Genomic DNA, 19,836 nt, shown 5'->3' with positions numbered 1-19,836 from the left:
AGATAGACGAGGTTGTTAATTCAAGAAGATATGAGGGTGAGAAAATGTTCTAGGCAATAAATAAAAGCAGGTTTAAGTTAACACAGAGGTGAAAGAAGCAGGTGTATACAGGGAACTGCAATGCAAATGGTTTGCTTCTGCCAGAAAAGAAGTCATTTTGGGAGTGGCAAGACTTGACACCAAAGAGGTACTTTAGATGATATTAAGGACTTTGGAATCTGGCCTAAAAGCACGATTGGAAATATGAGAACAGTTAGGAATTTACTATAATAATCCAGGGAAGAAAAGATGACCCCCACAAATGATGACCCCTATCAGTTTCCACACATCAGCCATCTTTAATTACCAACACAATTACTAAAATTGATTAGGAAATAATCCAAATCCCATCCTCAACCCATCCCCTTACCAACATTAACCTCTACAACATCATCATTGAAAAATGAGGTCAATTGCCAATAGGAATGAAAGGAATGAATCAATGTTCTTTGGCCAAAAACTTAAGAATCCTGATTTCTAGATTTTCCACTCTCCTTTGTATCTGATATTATCTGGACTTACTGGCAGCTCTAATAAGAAAAACTAAGAAACTGTAATAGTTATTTATCTTACTCTAGACAAGCAACAAGACTCTGTTATGATTTTATTTCTTCAATTGTTCCAATCACAGTTTCTAATACAGAAATAAAACTATTCAGCATCTCGGTTCTTGCTTCATTTTGTTTCACAGAGATCTGCATTTCTGAGTTTTCAGGCTCCAATAGCAGTTCTGTTAAGAACAGACAGCCAGTATCATCCTGAGCACTGAGGTATGCTTTCCATGGCTGAGACCCAGCCCTACTCATTGCGATGGTCTGGATGTTCACTACTTGAAGAGCCATCTGGAGGGTGTCAGGATGGAATTCTCCCCGCCAAGGCAACACTTGCTGATGAGCAACTTTGAGGCTAAGCCAAGTTTTCTCAAAATAATCAGCAGTAAGCTGGCGATTGGGGACTAGCGTGAGGGCTCCAGAATCAGGGAGTTCTTGTACCCTCTCCTTGTTCTCTTCAGGAATCAAGGGTCCTAAAAGACACAGAAAACTTGCGTGAAAGATGTTCTTAATCTGCAGGAGCTAAGTTTTTTATCCAAATTCCCAAATGTACACAATGTGACTTTTATCTTTGGACAAATGGCTGAAATAACCAGTGACAAACCTCTTTCTTGCTCACAAATGCTTCAAATTCAGGCAACAGTCTGAGGTTTAGTGCTAGGATACTCTACTTTCCACCAATCACTGAAAAGGTAAAGATTTATCATGACAAGATTTAAGGTAAGGGCTGTTTTTACCTGATGCAGCAAAGGATGAAGTTTTAGGAAGCTCTGGGCCACAACGCTCTGCCCCCTGGCATTTAGAGATAGTTGCCCAGTGGGCTTTGCCATACACTGGCACCAGTGTGTTGAAGTCTGAGGCCCAGCAATTCACAGGTCTTTCTGCCGGATCCTCCAAAAGTCCAAGAGTAGGGTCAGATTTAGGGCTACACAGAATCCGCTTAACTTCATCAATGCCAACTAAAAGGAGGCGATAACAGAAGAGACCTCGGTCCCGTACAGCCATATCTTTTTCTTCCTCTGAGGTAAGACAACAGATTGACTTCATTAAAAACAAAACCACTTTCCTCCTACTCTTGTGCCAACCATAATAGGAGAAAAAAATGAAGGAGAGAGGAAAACCTAGGAAGCATTCACATTTTCTTCTCGGGTCCCAGACGTGACTCACCAAACAATGAAAGCTATTAAGAATTTTTACTGTGGGTCATGGCAAATACTATTTCCTTCTGAAAAACCCACCTATGCAGTAATACAACAAACGTCCTAGCACGTCCTGGCACTCAGCAGGTCGGGAGAGGAAAAGGCGCAGCAAAGCAGTGAGCAGCTCCATCTTAACAGCTGGAAATGTTTCCGACTTCACATTCTCAACAAAGTCCTCTAACACATAAGGAGCATTAGGAATTCTTTCCCCATGGACACCAAGTAGCCAAATAAGTGCTTGCTTCCCCTAGAGAATAAAGGAATAAGAGCAAGTGCTCAACACTTGACTGTCTAAAACACAGGAGATAATAGACAGCCACTGGTTTTGCTTTTCGCTTAGTGCCAGCAGAAAAGGTATAATCTTTAGTTTACTTCATTTAATTTACTGATTCCCCCTACTATACTCTCTACAACAAACAGGAATGAAATTCTAATACACAAGAGGAAACTCAAAACTTTCATAGCCTATGTTGGATTAAGCAATAAATAAGGTTTCCTCAGGTTTGGGGCCTTTGAGCAGCTGCTCAAAGAATTTCTCTAAATTTTTCACAAAAATGGTTACTAACCTAGAGTGCACATCAGAGTCATCTGTGAAGCTTCTTAAAAATGTATCTGTCAGCCGGGCACGGTGGCTTAACGCCTGTAATCCCAGCACTTTGGGAGGCTGAGGAGGGTGGATCACCTGAGGTCAGGAGTTCGAGACCAGCCGGGCCAACATGGTGAAACCCCGTCTCTATTAAAAATACAAAAATTAGCCAGGCGTGGTGGTGCACGCCTGTAGTTCCAGCTACTCGAGAGGCTGAGGCAGGAGAATTGCCCAAAACCAGGAGGCGGAAGTTGCAGTGAGCTAAGATGGCATTACTGCACTCCAGCCTGGGCAACAGAGCTAGACTCTGTCTCAAAAAAAAAAAGTTTTATCTGTCTAGGTCCAACACCCCTGAATATTTAAGTCAGTAGACCTGTGATTACGTCCAAATCTTTGTAAAAATTTCACAAATGATTATAATTCTCATTCTAGCTAAAAACTCCATGGTCTAAATCTCTGACTCAAAACTGTTCAAGAGAGGTGGGGCGCAGTGGCTTATGCCTGTAATCCTAGCTCTTTGGGATGCTGAGGCGGGTGGATCACTTGAGGCTAGGAATTCTAGACCAGCCTAGACAACATAGCAAAACCCTCTCTACTAAAAATACAAAAATTAGCTGGGCATGGTGGCGCACACCTGTAATCCCAGCTACTCTACTCGGGAGGCTGAGGCAAGAGAATCACTTGAGTTTGGGAGGTAGAGGTTGCAGTGGGCCGAGATCGCACCACTGCACTCCAGCCTGGGCAACTCTATCTCAAGCAAAGCAAAACAAAACAAAACAAAACTGTTCAAGAGAACAATGGTATCAGAGTTTTGTAATAAAAAACGTCAGATAAATCTTGTCTTTATAATTTATATGCCATCTATATCCAAAAGAGAATCTAAGGTGGCAATCAATTCGAAGAGTGTCCACTTCAAACACAGGGTAGAGAGAATAATTAGATTCCATTTCAAAGGGCAGGGTTTCAAGCATTCTCCCTCTACCTAGAAGTAAAGGAAAATTATAGTCTACCTCACTATCTTGAATGTTCTCTTCACAGCCGGGCAGGGCCTGACACACAGCTTCAGTACACTGAGGACACAACCAAACCAGGTCTCGGAAAGTCTGCACCACCACTACAATACAGGCCAGGGTACAAGAGCACAGGATTAGAGCCTCCAGGTAGGCAGGATTCTTAAGAACAGTCATGTATTCAGACTCATGGTTCTGGCTGGATTTCTGTAAAATGGGTTTTGGAGGTGTGGTCAATGGTTATCTAAGAAATGTAATGAAATGAGCAATAATTTCTTGAATGCATATTGCTCTTATCAGATTGACGTGAGGATAAATGAACTAACGTATGAAAAAGCACTTTGTAAAATGTTAAGCCGTATGCAAATGTGGGGTAGTATTGCTGTTGAATGAAACACGAAAGACAGTATAAATGGAACCACCAGGCCTGGGAAAATGATAACACAAGTGAGGTGCCTAGGGTTCAAAATTGAAGAAGACATGCAGGATTGGCTCTTGCAGGAACCTAAGAGTGAGTGCCTTCTTAAATTTTGCATCCTAGGCATCTTGCTTGACTTACCCTAGTCCCAACCCTGGAAGCCACTGCCTATAGCATACTGCCATAAAACAAAAAGAGAAGTAAAGATGGTGAAATATCAAGCAAGGTCATCCTAGTAGCCTTCATTATCTATAGTATAGCCTTATAGACTCATGGCAGCCTGAAGACTCAATATCCTATTAGATCTATAGACTTTATGCTTCTCTAACAGCGACAGATGATGATGCAAGGAAAAGTTCAAATCTCTATATTACTCATTCAACAACAAACATGTTTTGAGTAACTACTATAGGCCAGGCACTTGACAAAAAAAACCAAAAATCCTAAAAAGGCAGGCATTACCTGTGGTAATGTGCTCTTGTCGAAGACCCAGCAACTCTGTTAAAATCTGAACACACTGATCTGTGTAAGTCCTGGCAATGCCACCTACAGAAGAAGGGAAAGCAGAGAAAACTGCTAAGTGAAATATTAGCACCTCAATCTAAAATCATCTCCCACCAGTCAAAGACAAAAGAAACAGAATTATCTAAAAAAAAGAAAAAAATTCACTCCTTACTTAATGAACTAAGAATATAAGTTTGCTATAAAGAGAACTTTGGTAAAAATCATTTTTTCTCACTGACTACTAGAAAACTGAAAGCTCATAGCAAAACAATTCCCCATTAAACAAGGTTGAAAACTTATAGTAACAAAGGTATTTACAAGGCAGCCAGATATGAGGTACTCTTTTTGTTGCAGCACACCCGCAATGGAGTATTTTTGTGGGGGACACTTGACAGCAGTCTCCTAAGGATTTCTTGTCTCCTCTTTGCTCCCTCTTCTCTGCCCCTAAAATAACCATGCTTTATTCCAAATATGAGGGTTGCTCCTCCTCCTGTACTTGAAATCCTTCAAAACTTAGCTCAAGAGCTGTGTTCAGTTTTTGAGTCACTCCAGCCTTTTCAATTCCAGACAGGGCACTATGAAAAAGTCTGTAAGATTTAGGAATTATTCTGTATTGATCTACGTTCAGCACAATACGCAGCCCACAGCAGAAGCTCAGTAAATGACTGGTGGATTAACACAGGACTTTGAGTCAGGAAAGCTGGATTTCAGTCCCATTTCTAAAACTATACGCCTTTTGGCAATTTGATAACTGTTTTTGTGCCTGAGTGTCTTCATCTTTAAAATGAAGTTAATGACATTTGTCTACTTCTCCTGACTATCTCACGATACTGTGGTAAGATGATGTATAGGAAAGCATTTTGGATAGAAGACAACAAAAATTTTAAGTATTGTAGTTTGTGTTACCTGTATTCTCCATCCTGGAAGATACAGCAACACCAATCTTGACCAAAAAGAAAACAAAAAACAAAAAAAACTCTCTTCCCCCGTGTTTGTAGTCACTGAGCCAATTATTTAGTGCACAGTACTTTGCTTCTGAAGCAAGATTCATGCCCTTTGCTCTCTATGGCTCCTCTAACCACAGCTTTCTTGCTGGCTGGTCTAGGTTCTCAAGAAGGAAAAGGAGCAGACACCTACCTATGGCAAAGATGGCAGCCTGTGCAAAGTCCGCAGACACATCCGTGCAGTACCCTCGAAGCTCCTCTAGCACCTGCTGCACATTCTCGTCGTTCACCAGCTCACACAGAACCTCCACTTTCTGTAGTTTGATGTAGTGGGGCTCCGAGTAGGAGCAAAAAAACTTTTTGTAGTGGCTGCTAAAGTGACCTGGTAAACTATGCAAGATCTGGCGTACATGACAAAGAGCAACAAAACAGAGCTCACGGCTCTCTGAAGAACAGGCAGCTAGCAAAGGTCCCTTGACCCGCACAAGGACATCAGTTTGTACGTGGGGAAACTTTTTTGCCAAGATCAGAAAAAGTTTGGTAGCTCCCATCACCACACCTGGGCTACTGCTCTTGAGGAAACTATCCAACAGATTGAGAATGTCAAATAGTTCTTCCTCACTGCGGGGTTGGTAGCGTAGCAGAAAGTTCAATACTTCAGCTTGGCCCCATTGGTCCAGTTTTGACATCCTATCCAAAAAAGAAAACAAAAGAGCTATTTTAGCAACAAAATTAGGACCATTTCCATGCCACTGCCGTATGACCAGGTGGTTGTTCATCATAGCAAAGGGAGAATTCTTAAAAATAGGCTGTGCCATAATTAAATCACTTTTCATGTACTATTTAAAGTTTACACAAAAAAGGCTTAAAATTCCAAGATGAGTTGTTAATACAAATGCACACTCATCTAAGACCAAAGACATGATCAGCATACACTGGGTCCAGGTTCCTTACATTTTAAGACACTATAAATGGCTTAGTTTGGGGGACATGACTAGAGAAGGGTAGAACCTATTCCCACGGTATATTTCTATTTCTCTATATCAACAAGGGAAAGTAAGGCAAATAAAAGAAATTCTCTCAGTGAAATGTGAGGGAGTTAATAGTGGTTAACTGGCTGGGTGCGGTGGCTCACGCCTGTAATCCCAGCACTTTGGGAGGCCAAGGCGGGCGGATCACCTGAGGTCAGAAGTTTGGGACCAGCCTGACCAACATGGTGAAACCCTGTCTCTACTAAAAATACAAAATTAGCCAGGCGTGGTGGCACATGCCTATAATCCCAGCTACTCAGGAGGCTGAGGCAGGAGAATTGCTTGAACCCAGGAGGTGGAGGTTGCGGTAAGCCGAGATAGCGCCATTGCACTCCAGCTTAGACAACAAGAGCAAAACTCCATCTCAAATAATAATAATAATAATCATGGTTAACTTTCTTTTCTACCCCATATAAGTTGTTCAATACTTCAGTACATCAACAAGATCCCACAAGGTAGCAGATCTCATAATAAAAAGAGCGCTGAGGCATCCAAACCGATTTAAGAGATGGTGAGCAATGGGCTTATTGATGACAACGCCTCCTTCCTGTTTCAGAATTTCCTCTAGAGACCTCAAGCAGTTCACAACTACAATTGGATCCTGGTCACGCAGCAAACTGTATAATTCATTTACCAGGGCACCATCTATAAAAAAGAACAAAGTTCTTAGATAAAGAAGAAAAGCTTCAGAGTAACAGGGATGTAGCCAGAGTAATAGCTCCAGGCAGACAAAGTTGAACTTCTCTGCTACAAAAATGACAAAGGCCACATTAAAGTGCAAGGCAAAAAAAAAAACTGCCATGTCCAGACTGTTCTAAGCAGCTAATACAAAGGATCTCACTGGGGCCCCAGAGAAAGGACTTCTCATCTCCAGAAGATAGCAAGCCCTGCATCCTACTTAAAGAGATACGTACAGAACTGGGGCCACATTATTATTTTCTACCAAAGCCACATAATCTTTTATAAAGTTATACATCATGGAGGCACATTGACCATGATGGATTACACTGAACTTACCTACTTCAGAGTCTCCATGAAGATTATGCATCTTGGCACATCCAAGGACTGCCACTCTCCTGACATATGAAGCCTTATCCCGCAGACCGTTGAGAATAGGCTGTTGTATATACTCCTGCACACCAGGCATCCTAAGCAACACATCCTGGAGTTAGCCAGATTCTGAAATACTAATTTTGACATACATCAGCCCCTGTTCACCTAACAGATGGTTTAGTAGTTGCTGCACCCATCAGATCATGAAGAATTGCAGAAAGCCTCTATCAAGCTTAAAAAGCCATAATTTGACTTTTCTGCTTTTTTCTTGTTTTTTTCAAGATGGGGTCTCACTTTGTCACCCAGTGGCCCGATCATAGCTCACTGCTGCCTCGAATTCCCGGGCCCAAGCCATCCTCCTGCCTCAGGCTTCCTAGTAGCTGAGACTACAGGTGCGTGTCACCATGCCCATTTAATTTTTTGTAGATAGAGGCTCTCACCATCTTGCCCAGCTGGTCTCAAATTCCTGGGCTCAAGCAATCTTCCTGTCTCAGTCTCCCAAAGTGCTGGGTCTACAGGCATAAGCCACTGTGCCCAGCCTAATTTGACTTTTCATTTGGAATAATGATGCACAGGCAGCAAAAAAAGATATACACATAATTGTTTAGAGATATTTAACCAAAACTGAGGACTATTTTACTTACAGTGAGAATCAAAAACTCCCTCTAATAAAATTATATGATACAGGTTATTAAGCCAAAGCAGTGGCTGAAAATCTGAGTTCAGGGTATGATAATGTTTTCCCCAGTATTAAGGAGCTCAAATAAATTATCCTCTTTAAAAACCTACACTGTGATGTCTTGAATTCATCAGCCATTTAGGACCAGACAGAGAAGAGGGTACTCACCTGAGGCTACACATGCTCCGTAACGCCAGCCCTCGCACCATTGGATTGGGGTCTGAGCAGTCTTTGCACAGCGTATTGATGGCCAGGAGAGCCAGATCTGGTTTCAGGGGAGCATATGTGCACATGTACAGATAAACCAACTTCTTCTGGACAATATCTACAGTGGCACTGGCCTTCACCATTTCCATAAAAACACCAGACACGTCCAAGCCTTGAGTCATGTACCTGAAACCAACGCACATGACAGAAGGAAGTAAAATGCAAAATCCCCAACTTACAATGGAGGGAGTTTTACTTACATATCTCCTGGTTACCCAACTAGATTGTGATCTCTTAGAGGGTAGCAGCCAGGATTACCTTGTCTATTATATCACACAATACTTCATACCATAGGCCTATAATAAACATTATTCTTCTATTCATTCAACAAACACTTATTATTATTTTTGAGACAGAGTCTTGCTGTTACCCAGGCTAGAGTGCAGTGGCACAATCTCGGCTCATTATAAGCACCGCCTCCCAGGTTCAAGCGATTCTCCTGCCTCAGCCTCCCAAGTAGCTGGGACTACAGGTGCATGCCACCACACCCGGCTAATTTTTGTATTTTTAGTAGAGACGGGGTTTCTCCATGTTGGCCAGGCTGGTCTCGAACTCCTGACCTCAGGTGATCCACCCGCCTTGGCTTCCCAAAGTGCTGGGATTACCAGCGTGAGCCACCGCGCCCAGCCTCAACAAACACTTATTGAATCCCTAGTACTTTGGTGAAATTCAACTTTTACATCCAGGGATATGCTCTTGGGACATAATCTTGAAGAAGGTGTGGTCTGAAACCTCTAGGAACTTCAAATCTATTAATGAGCCAGATGAGAATACCGTTAATTACAGTATGATAGATAAGTATTTAAACAGAAGTATTGTACAAGGTGCAGAGGGGATTCAGAGGTCTGACACTGGCAGGAAGTCAGAAAATATTTCTTCACAGAGGAAGTAATACTTTAGCTGAATGAGCAGGAGCTCACTAGGCAGATGTAATAGCAAGGTAAAGATACATGCTATGAGGTACGTAGACATGAGCAGGAGCGGCACACATTTTTTTTAGAGTCTGTAGGTAGTTGAATTAACAGCTTGTTCCTTGGGTGCTGTGATAAGTTTGGACTTTATTGTTTCTCAAACTGGTCTCCTACTGGAATCAGCTGAAATGTTTATTAAAAATGCAGATTCCTGGGTTCCCTCCCACCCTATTGAAATCAGAATCAATCCCTGGACTGGATGACAAAAAGCACCCCAAGGGATTTTTGTGCATAGTGAAGTTTGTGAACCATAGCTGTAGGCAAGAGTTATGTGTTCAGATATGTATAATGGAAAAGTTCTGTCTCAAATGAGGCAAAGTGGCCTACTAGTAAGCTGCTGCAATTGCTTTGTTGATGAAGGCCTGGACCAGAACAACAATGCTAATAAACAAGAGAGGATGGATATTTAGAATTATGAATTCAAACCATCTGACATAAGAAGTGAGGGATCAGGTGTCCTCAAGGTTGGTTCCCACGCATAGTCGGCTGCTGGTGGCATTCATCAACACAAATGTAAGCCGAACAGGTTTGAGGAAGACAGAAGAATGTCCGGGCTATTTCGGACAGACTTTTGATAAACCACGCACGTGGAAATGCCAAGCAGGCAGTGGGATACGTGGGTCTGAAGCTAAAAAAGGAAGTCTGTACTAGCTATATTACAGATCCAGGAGTCACCAGTAATTGTTCAAGCCCGTGATATGGAGGAAACTACCCAGCTGAGTAAAAGATGCTGCAGAGGGGAGACTGACATGGTACTCCAAAGCAGCAGGACGAAGACCGAACCATATAACTGTCACGTGTGAAAGCTAATTTACCCTTTCAGAGAGACTGGGGCTAGTGAGCCCTGATGGGGATTGCAAAGGGAGCAGTTAGCACGCGAAGGGAGTTAGGTGATACCTAATCACTCGCTGGATGACATTCCGGTAGCGCAGCCTATCAGCTTGAATGTGAGGATTACACAGAGCCTTCTTCACCTCCTTCACCACGTCCTCGGAGCCAAGGTACGGCATCTTCCTAACAGTCACAGGGCAGCTCCCACAGCTCCCACGGTAACTCGTGGGCTCCTTCTCGCCCTGATGTGGGAGCCTGAGTAAAGGAAATATGAGTCAGTGAAAATACAAAAGGCGAGACCTCGCCTCAGGCTCGGCTTCCGTAGGGCCGGCACGCTGGCCCTGGCACACTTCCACGCCTTCCGCGACCCCGCGAGCCCCACCCTAGGCTCTTCAGGCCCTACCGTCGGCCGGCAGGCCGTTCGCCCCGCCCACAGATCGCTCCCGCTACCTCTAGGCCCTCCGCCGATTTCCAGCGCCGCGTCCGACTGACCTCAGACCCCTCCCTCTCCAGTTCCAGCCTTAATTGCGCCTCCACGCCGTTCTCATCGCGGATAGGCCCAATCTTGCTTTCTGCGGAAGTCCCGCCCCCTTGTCAAGAGACCAAACAGAAGCGCGCTGCCGGTCTCCCCGCGAGCAAGCGCTAAGCGTAGTCGCGACTCCGACCTTAGGATGCCCTTCCCCCAACCTCTCACCCTCCAGGCGCAGCCGCGCGGCTCCCTCTGGTGGAGCTGCGGCGGGCAATCGGAAATCGGCTACTTTGGCCTGCCTCCTCCCAGCAGCGCGCGCTTTGAGTGCCCGGCTCGGCCTCCGCTCCCGCGCGGTTGGGAGTGTCCAGCGCCCTCCGCGATTTGGGCTCCAGCGGGCACGGTCACTTCCTTTTTCTGTCCACTCTGGTAACTTATTCCTCTGCTGGGCTCTTTCCCTTAGGGTCTCTGGCCCTGTTCTTGCCCCAGCATGACTTTTATCGGGACGCCGTTGTGGAAGCCTCACGCAGGAGCCCTGCCCCCGTGGAGAAGATCCCACTGGTGACTCCAACCCTACCACCATGAATGGGGTCCTGATCCCCCATACGCCCATCGCAGTGGACTTCTGGAGCCTGCGCCGGGCTGGCACCGCACGGCTCTTCTTCTTGTCTCACATGCATTCGGACCACACCGTGGGCCTGTCTAGCACCTGGGCCCGGCCCCTCTACTGCTCCCCAATTACAGCCCACCTCTTGCATCGTCACCTACAGGTATGGGGCTGGAGTCGGTCTCCGAGAGCTGGTCCAGGCATCTGGATTGGGACTTCAACCTGTCATTCTTGGAGTCATAGAATGGGGGCCACGAAGACTGATTTGGAAGTTGTTTGAATCCAAAAATGCATCTTTAACCCAGAATAGGAACGTGTTTTCCAATTGACCAACTTGAGATAGTTAGCTATAAGTTGAGGAAATATTTTAATCCAGCCAAGGAAACTATTCCTACCTTTATACGTAAGCTAGGCGGATGTTTCCCAAACTTGCCTTTTTTTTTTTTTTTTTTTTGAGACAGAGTCTCGCTCTGTTGCCCAGGCTGGAGTGCAGTGGCGCGATCTCGGCTCACTGCAGCCTCCGCCTCCCGGGTTCAAGCGATTCTCCTGTCTCAGCCTCCTGAGTAGCCGAGATTACAGGCGCATGCCACCACGCCCAGCTAATTTTTTGTGTTTTTTGTGTTTTGGTGACGGGGTTTCACCATGTTGGCCAGGCTGTTTTCTAACTCCTGACCTTAAGTGATCCGCCCGCCTCAGCCTCCCCAAGTGCTGGGATTACAAGCGTGAGCCACCACGCCCCGCCTAAACTTGCCTCATCTTAAGAATCCACCTAATGTGCTGCGTGGGTCTCCAGCTTTCTCCCCATCCCACCCTTAAGTCTCCAAGAGATTAAGATCAGGAGTAAGTTTGGGAATTGCTGACTAGACTGTTTGCTGAACTGTTTTTTTTTTTTTGAGATGGAGTCTCGCTCTGTTGCCCAGGCTGGAGTGCAGTGGCGCAAACTCGGCTCACTGCAAGCTCCGCCTCCCGGGTTCACGCCATTCTCCTGCCTCAGCCTCCCAAGTAGCTGGGACTGCAGGCGCCCGCCACCACACCCAGCTAATTTTTTTGTATTTTTTAGTAGAGACGGGGTTTCACCGTGTTAGCCAGGATGGCCTCGATCTCCTGACCTCGTGATCCACCCGCCTCAGCCTCCCAAAGTGCTGGGATTACAGGCGTGAGCCACCACGCCCGGCCAGCTGAACTCTTTAAGTTGTACAAAGGGTGGGATGGGGAGTGGAAGGAGGAAGGGCAGATTGCTTGGGAATCCCCATTACGGCTTCTGCTCCCGGTGGCTCAGGATTTGGTCAGCTTTCCTGATTCATGTAAGGGATAGTCCCTGACCCGGGGAGGTAACAGGGAGGGGAGTCAGTGGTCACTGGGATGACTAACTGTTTTCTCAGGTATCTAAGCAATGGATCCAAGCCCTGGAGGTTGGTGAGAGCCATGTATTACCCCTAGATGAAATTGGACAAGAGACAATGACCGTAACCCTCCTCGATGCCAATCACTGTCCTGGTTCTGTCATGTTTCTCTTTGAAGGATATTTTGGAACCATCCTCTACACAGGTGGGCCTCTCAAGGAATCCCAGTGACTTCTCCAGACTAGATGTTACTTTTTTTTTTTTTTTTTAATGTATAGACTGGGGCCTCGAAATGTTGCCGAGGCTGGTCTCAAACTCCTGACATCAAGTGATCCTCCCGCTTCAGCCTCTGCAGTAGCTAGGATTATTGGCACAAGCCACCACACCTGGCAGACTTTTCTTGAGCAGCCTTAACTCAATAGAAGTCTGGAGGCGCTGGAGGCCTTCTAACTTCATCACAAATGAACATAGTGACCCCATCTCAACTGATTTCCCACTCTTTTTTTTTTTTTTCTTTTTGAGACGGAGTTTCACTCTTGTCACCCAGGCTGGAGTGCAGTGGCGTGATGGTGGCTCACTGCAACCTCTGCCTTCTGGGTTCAAGTGATTCTTTTGCCTCAGCCTCCCAAGTAGCTGGGATTACAGGCGCCCGCCACCACGCCCAGCTAATTTTCGTATTTTTAGTAGAGACGGGGTTTCACCATGTTGGCCAGGCTGGTCTTGAACTCCTGACCTCAGGTGATCCACCTGGCTCGGCCTCCCAAAGTGCTGAGATTACAGGTGTGAGCCACTGCGCCTGGCCGATTTCCCACTCTAAGGGTCTGAACCTTGTGAAGAGTAATTGAAAAATAGGAGTAGGATGGAGACATTACAACAAAGAAACCATGCAGCTATACTGCCTAGTTCAGTGCCAGGCTACATAATAGTTTTTTCACAGACTAGTAAGCAAATGCCTGTCTATTGTTGGAGGTAGGAGAGGCTTGTCTTTTATTCTTTTGTCTCTGACCTTCTGCCCCCATATACATATTCTTCCAGGTGATTTTCGATACACACCATCCATGCTAAAGGAGCCAGCTCTGACACTGGGGAAACAGATCCATACTTTATACCTAGACAACACCAATTGCAACCCAGCCCTGGTTCTTCCTTCCCGACAAGAAGCTGCCCACCAGATTGTCCAGCTTATTCGAAAACATCCACAACATAACATAAAGATTGGTGAGTTGTTTCCTTTCAGTTTCCTGTCACCTGTAGATAGTAAACTAGATTCTTTAAGGGTTCTCACATCTTTCAGATCTTTGGGCAGTTCTCACTTTCTCCTACACTGACCACCTTATTTGAAATTGCAACCTGGCCAGGTGTGGTGGCTCACGCCTATAATCCCAGCACTTTGGGAGGCCAGGACGGGAGGGTCATTTGAGCCCAGGTGTTTGAGACCAGCTTGGGCAACATGGCAAGACCCTGTCTCTACAAAAAATTTAAAGACTAGTTGGGCATGATGGTGCATGCCTGTGGTCCCAGCTACACAGGAGGCTGAGACAGGAGGATTGCCTGGGTCCAGTAGGAGGTCAAGGTTGCAGTGAGCCATGTAAATGCCATTGCACTCCAGCCTGGATGACAGAGCAAGACCCTGTCTCAATAAATGAATGAATGAATGAATGAATGAATGAATGAATGAAATAAGTAAAACTGCAGCCTGCCCACCATCCCCATTCCTAACTCCTGATCACCTATACCAATTCATTTTTTTCATTTTTTTATAGCACTCATATACTGTATACATTTTTAAATATGCTATTGCTTACTTGTTGTCTATCACCCACTTCCTCTGGCACCTGCACATATGTGCACACACACACACAAGCATAAAGTCCTTAAGAGCATCACTGGAAATGGGAAGAGACTTTGTGTGTTTGTGGAACAGAGAAGCAGCAGCCAGTATGACAGGCACACAGTAGGCAAGGAGGCTGAAAAGGCAAGAGGGGCTGTAGTGCTGTTAAGCCATTTTGGACTTGATCCTAAACCCAACCAAGAGCTATTGAAGGATTTTAAGTAGAAGAGGGACAATATGCACTCATCACCTTGCAATATATTCTATAATTTATGTATTTATTGGACTTTTTATTGTCTGATTCCCCCTGCTAGAATGTGAATTCCACTATGGCAGGTTCTGTTTTATTATAGGTATATCACAAATGCCTACACTAATGCCTGACACAGAAGCATTCAATATGAATGAATGAAATTTATCAGAACATAGATATTTAAGTGAGCGTTGTGCTTTAAATTAAGTATACTGAAAAAACAGGTTTGTGCTTGTTCTACTGATTATAAATAGTATAAAACATTGTCGAGGACTCTTTCTTGGAGTTGCCATTTGGAATAGTTTATGAAAATACATTTTTGTTTTATAAAATAAATAAATATAATAGATTTGGTTCTAAATTACTTTTTTGGTTGTTTCCAAATTTGTGAGTCTACAAAAGGACAAAGACTTGCCACCATTATAAATATTTGAAAAAGACATGTCTCAACTCTGAAAGGAGTTTCAAAATGAGACTAAACAAAGACATTGAAAAAATTATATACCTTCCAGGGTGACTACCAAATTGATTGAGAAATATCCTCTACTCTCAGGATTGCTTAACTACTTATAAAGACCTAACGATTCTTAATGTTTTAATGCAGAATTTTCTCAAAAAAGCAAAGCTGGCTAGGAGGATGCTATAGTAAGCCTTGATTAATTTTGCAAATATCTAATAAGCCTCTACCCACTAAGTACCAAGTATCCAATAGGCAGTGGGGATATAAAGATGAATAAAATATAGTCTCTGACTTGGAGGGCTCACAGTCTGGTAGGGAAGGACCTGTGGGGAGGTGGAAGTGGGAATATATATAGAGAGTAGACAAATCAGCTCCATTTGTGCCCAAGGAGTGAGATTTTGAAACATAATCAGGAATAAAGTGGATATACATAATACATACTTCATTTTAAGGCGTTCACAATCTGGTTGTGGATTTGAAACTTCTTCAGAAAAGGTCTGAGAACAGCTATTAAACAACATCTCCCATATCTGTTACCATAACCATTACCCAAATTAATGTCTCCATTTCTTTCTCTGTAAGTACTATTTGGGCCCTTCAATTGAAACTTCCACTCCAGCTTCTTCTCATCCTGGCAGTCAAAAATATTATTACCATATTTTTCTTTTTAAAGCCCTGCTCTGAGCATATTATTCTTATGATTAGAATTAGCCGTTTTCCTGCTTCACACTCAGTGGCTCCCCTTCACTTACACAATGAAGTCCGAGCTTCTTAGCGGTACATATAAGACCCTCTATTATATGGCCCTTGCTTGCCTCTCTGGTATCATTTCTTATCAATTCCTTCTTTACTTTAGTAACAGCAAACTGACCCCTCTTAAAATGTTTTCCACTATACCCTTTCTACCCTTTCCTTGCCAGGTTAACCTTGCCCATCCTTTAAGATTTAGCCTAACTTTCCCTAACTCCATCACCTGTTAGATACAATACTGTATACTTTTTTTTTTTTTTTTTTTTAAGAGGCAGGGTCTCACTCTGTTGCACAGGCTGGAGGGTAGTGGCATGATCACAGCTCACTGCAGCTTGGACCACCCGGACTCAAGTGATCCTCCCGCGTCAGCTTCCTGTGTACCAGGAACTATAGGCGTGCACCAACATGCTTATTTGTTTATTTTTGTAGAGACAGGGTCTTGCCAGGTTGCCCAGGTTGGTCTTGAACTCCTGAGCTCAAGCAGTCCTCCTACCTCAGCCTCCTAAAATGGTAGGCTTACAGGTGTGAGCCACAGTGCCCGGCCTGTACACATATCTTTAACGTTGCTCTTAACTGTGGTTTTTCTGGGTCTCCTTGTAGATTGTACTTCTTGAGGGCTGACAGTTTTCTTTATTAGTTTTCATGGTGCCTGAAACTTGCTAGATGCTCTCTTTTGTTGAACTAAATGAATGAGTGGATTCTGTGTCATTCCCCTTCATATGTCTTAGCTCAAATGCCACCTCTTCCTTGATATTCTCCCTGGATTTCTCCATGAATTGTATCTATTTTTGTTAAACATTTTGTTGATTTATTAGGATTTTCCAATAGCTTAATTTTCTTCCTTCTCTTACTTTCCCAAATACATTGAACATTATTTAGGACTCTACAGCCTGGGAAAGGAATCACTGCTGGAGCAGCTGGCCCTGGAGTTTCAGACCTGGGTGGTATTGAGTCCTCGGCGCCTGGAGTTGGTACAGCTACTGGGCCTGGCAGATGTGTTCACAGTGGAGGAGAAGGCTGGCCGCATCCATGCCGTAGACCATATGGAGATCTGCCATTCCAACATGCTGCGTTGGAACCAGACCCACCCTACCATTGCTATCCTTCCCACAAGCCGAAAAATCCACAGCTCCCACCCTGATATCCACGTCATCCCTTACTCTGACCATTCCTCCTACTCTGAGCTTTGTGCCTTTGTCGCAGCACTGAAGCCTTGCCAGGTGGTGCCCATTGTCAGTCGGCGGCCCTGTGGAGGCTTTCAGGACAGTCTGAGCCCCAGGATTTCCGTGCCCCTGATTCCGGACTCTGTACAGCAATACATGAGTTCTTCCTCTAGAAAACCAAGCTTTCTCTGGCTGTTAGAAAGGAGGCTAAAGAGGCCGAGAACCCAAGGTGTTGTGTTTGAATCCCCTGAGGAAGGTGCTGATCAATCTCAAGCTGACAGAGACTCAAAGAAGGCCAAGAAAGAGAAACTTTCTCCCTGGCCTGCGAACCTTGAAAAGCAGCCTTCCCACCATCCTTTGAGGATCAAGAAGCAGTTGTTCCCAGACCTCTATAGCAAAGAATGGAACAAGGCAGTGCCTTTCTGTGAGTCTCGAAAGAGGGTGACTATGTGGACGGCCCCATTGGGATTTTCAGTGCACTTAAGGTCTACAGATGAGGAGTTTATTTCTCTAAAAACCAGGGAGGAAATTGGTTTAGGGTCCCCCTTGGTACCCATGGGAGATGATGATAGAGGTCCAGAAGCCACAGGGAATCAGAGTGCCTGGATGGGCCATGGTTCTCCCCTGTCCCACAGCAGCAAGGGCACCCCTCTTCTAGCTACTGAATTCAGGGGTCTAGCACTCAAATACCTTCTGACTCCAGTGAACTTTTTCCAGGCAGGGTATTCTTCCAGGAGCTTTGACCAGCAAGTGGAAAAATACCATAAACCCTGCTGAAGACAGGAGAGTATAGAATGACAACATTGAGCCCACACTGCAGTTTTGAAGATAGTAACTGATGGCTGGTGGGAAAGAGTTTGTTTTTGGGGCCTGCTTTTCTATCTTTACAAGACTCTTATGGACCCACCGCAGAGCAGCACTTCCCAAAACTTGTTCACTGGGGTCCTCGTGCCTATGGAATCCTTCGTTTTATAATTGAGTATGTTTAAGAAATACTTTTTGTTATAAAATCTTTGGAGTACACGTGAGCAAATTAAAAGTTCTTTGAAGTCCTACAGCAACTTAATCTGTTTAACCTTGTTTAACCCAGTATTTCTCAAACTTCTGTGAACATGCAATCCTCTTATGTGGGTACAGAAAGAGGTAAAGAGTCTGAATCAAAAAGGACCAGGTTATTCCTGTTGCTGTTTTGTGGTGTCATGAGCCATTCTCCATGTCCCCTTCTCCCTCTTCTCAGATCAAAATCCCTAGGGAGTTCTATTTTTAAAATTATGAACTATGGCGCTGCATGCTTCAATCCTGAACGTCACTGACTTGCTGTGACCTCCATCCAAATAATTTCCTGTCTCTGCCTCTGGGAGGGAACAGGAAGCAATGAAGAGGTCTTGGAACAGTAGTGAAAATTCTGCCTCTATGTCCTTCATGAGGATGTGCAGTATCCCAGTATCACTGGGATCCATGTGGAACAGAGCCAGCTCGGGGGCTGGGCAGCTCTCTCCAAGGCAGTACCTAGAACCCAGCTGAACAACAAGGCTTTGGGTGTGAAGGGACTCCCCGGCCTGGAGACCCTATTTGGCTGAAACAGTTACAAAATATCAAATGTGTTGTCAGATATTCCTCCAATTGTTCACATAGCTGGGATATTTGTTGCTCCCCCCACCCCTTGGATTGTGTAGGGAGCCAGAGCACACAGCCTGTTTGTTTTAGTATCCAAGGAAGACACCAAGGAGCCAGCTGGCGGGAAGGGATGGGGGTGTGCAGTCTGCCCTGTCCTTCTGCTCATAACCTGACAAAATGCCAAACTAGTAAGCGGGATAGCTGATACCACGGCTATGAGGGAATAGGCTCTGAGAGGGCACAGACTTGTGGAGCTGGGCATCTGGATCAAAACTGCTTTGGGATGGAACCTCGAGCCCTAGCAATGAAGAAGGTTCCATTTCTTGTCCAGGGGATTTGAAAGAGTTTTCTGCTTTGAGAGAGAAATAGAGAGTTTAGAAAGCAATTGCTCTTGGGAAAGCTGTACACAGCTCTGTTTTGTCAATGACCTTTGTTGTAAGTCTCCCAACGTCCTATTAGGAGCCACAGCAGGTGAGGCATTTGGTGCAGCAGGAAACATGGGCACTACCTAGGCTCGAATCTGTGGCACCCTGAGCAATTACTTAAATTGTGGAGCCTAGTTCCTCATCTGTAAGATGGACTTGAGATTCCTACCTCTCATGATTACTATGGAGATCAAATAATTGGTAAAATTCTCCTAGCTCAGTGACTGCCACAGGATGGGTCTTTCAGATTTTGGTTCTCTTTAGCTTCTGGTTCTTGAAAGAAATTAATCTGTATATAACATAAGAAACTTTGAATGTCAAAAAAAATAGAGAAAAAATTTTAATTCCTCGTAGATTAATTGATTTGCTTTCTTTTAGTTTTTTTTTCTATGCATGTAGATGTATTAAATATGTAAATGTTTTTCAAAGTTGAGGTAATATTGTATACAATTTTATAGCCTACATTTTAATTTCGTGATATCTTAAGCATTTCACTTATTAGATGTTGTTCAAAAATGTCATTTTTAATATTTGTATAATACCCTATCATGTGAGTATACCTTAACTAAGCTATTCCCATATTCAACATTTTGTGTACTGTTTTTCTAATTACATATATTACAATGAACAACCTTATGCATATATTTTGCATTTTTATTTCCTTAAAGTAAATTACTGGAGTTAGATTATAGTTTTAAGTTCTTGATACCAGTTGTGCTGAATTGCCCTCCAGAAAGATTTCCTGACCATCTTTTCTGCAGACAGGATAGCATTAAAATACCTTGAAGACTCATGAAGTTTAAGTGACATCACAAGAACGGTACATGTTAACACATGG

The 19,836-nt window shown here is 44.2% G+C and overlaps 2 protein-coding genes across 6 annotated transcripts; one reads left to right on the top strand and one right to left on the bottom strand.

Moving 5' to 3' along the window:
- Positions 1 to 626: 626 nt before the first annotated feature.
- Positions 627 to 10,722, bottom strand: AP4B1 (adaptor related protein complex 4 subunit beta 1). Of its 5 annotated transcripts, none has more exons than XM_054463443.2 (11): positions 10,576 to 10,711; positions 10,150 to 10,338; positions 8,183 to 8,407; positions 7,300 to 7,430; positions 6,780 to 6,927; positions 5,445 to 5,941; positions 4,266 to 4,349; positions 3,386 to 3,489; positions 1,829 to 2,036; positions 1,328 to 1,609; positions 627 to 1,063 (listed from the first exon to the last, which is right to left on the bottom strand). In XM_054463443.2, exons 2-11 carry the CDS (start codon positions 10,260 to 10,262, stop codon positions 636 to 638), a joined length of 2,220 nt encoding a protein of 739 aa, XP_054319418.1. In that variant the 5' UTR covers positions 10,263 to 10,338; positions 10,576 to 10,711; the 3' UTR covers positions 627 to 635. The 5 variants fall into 5 exon arrangements, with proteins under 5 accessions (XP_054319418.1, XP_054319409.1, XP_054319428.1 ...); XM_054463434.2 differs by having other exon boundaries at positions 10,534 to 10,673; XM_054463453.2 differs by lacking the exon at positions 10,576 to 10,711 and adding an exon at positions 10,487 to 10,572.
- On the top strand, positions 10,516 to 19,631 carry DCLRE1B (DNA cross-link repair 1B). The gene is made up of 4 exons (XM_054463485.2): positions 10,516 to 11,319; positions 12,539 to 12,704; positions 13,535 to 13,717; positions 16,673 to 19,631. The coding sequence occupies exons 1-4, from the start codon at positions 11,131 to 11,133 to the stop codon at positions 17,731 to 17,733; spliced, it is 1,599 nt and encodes a 532-aa protein (XP_054319460.1). The 5' UTR covers positions 10,516 to 11,130; the 3' UTR covers positions 17,734 to 19,631.
- Positions 19,632 to 19,836: the final 205 nt, after the last annotated feature.

The sequence above is a fragment of the Pongo pygmaeus genome, chromosome 1, assembly GCF_028885625.2.
Source record: "Pongo pygmaeus isolate AG05252 chromosome 1, NHGRI_mPonPyg2-v2.0_pri, whole genome shotgun sequence".
Taxonomy (NCBI): Eukaryota; Metazoa; Chordata; class Mammalia; order Primates; family Hominidae; genus Pongo; species Pongo pygmaeus.
Note: the sequence above shows the minus strand (reverse complement) of the source record. Positions and strands in the feature narration are given on the sequence as shown.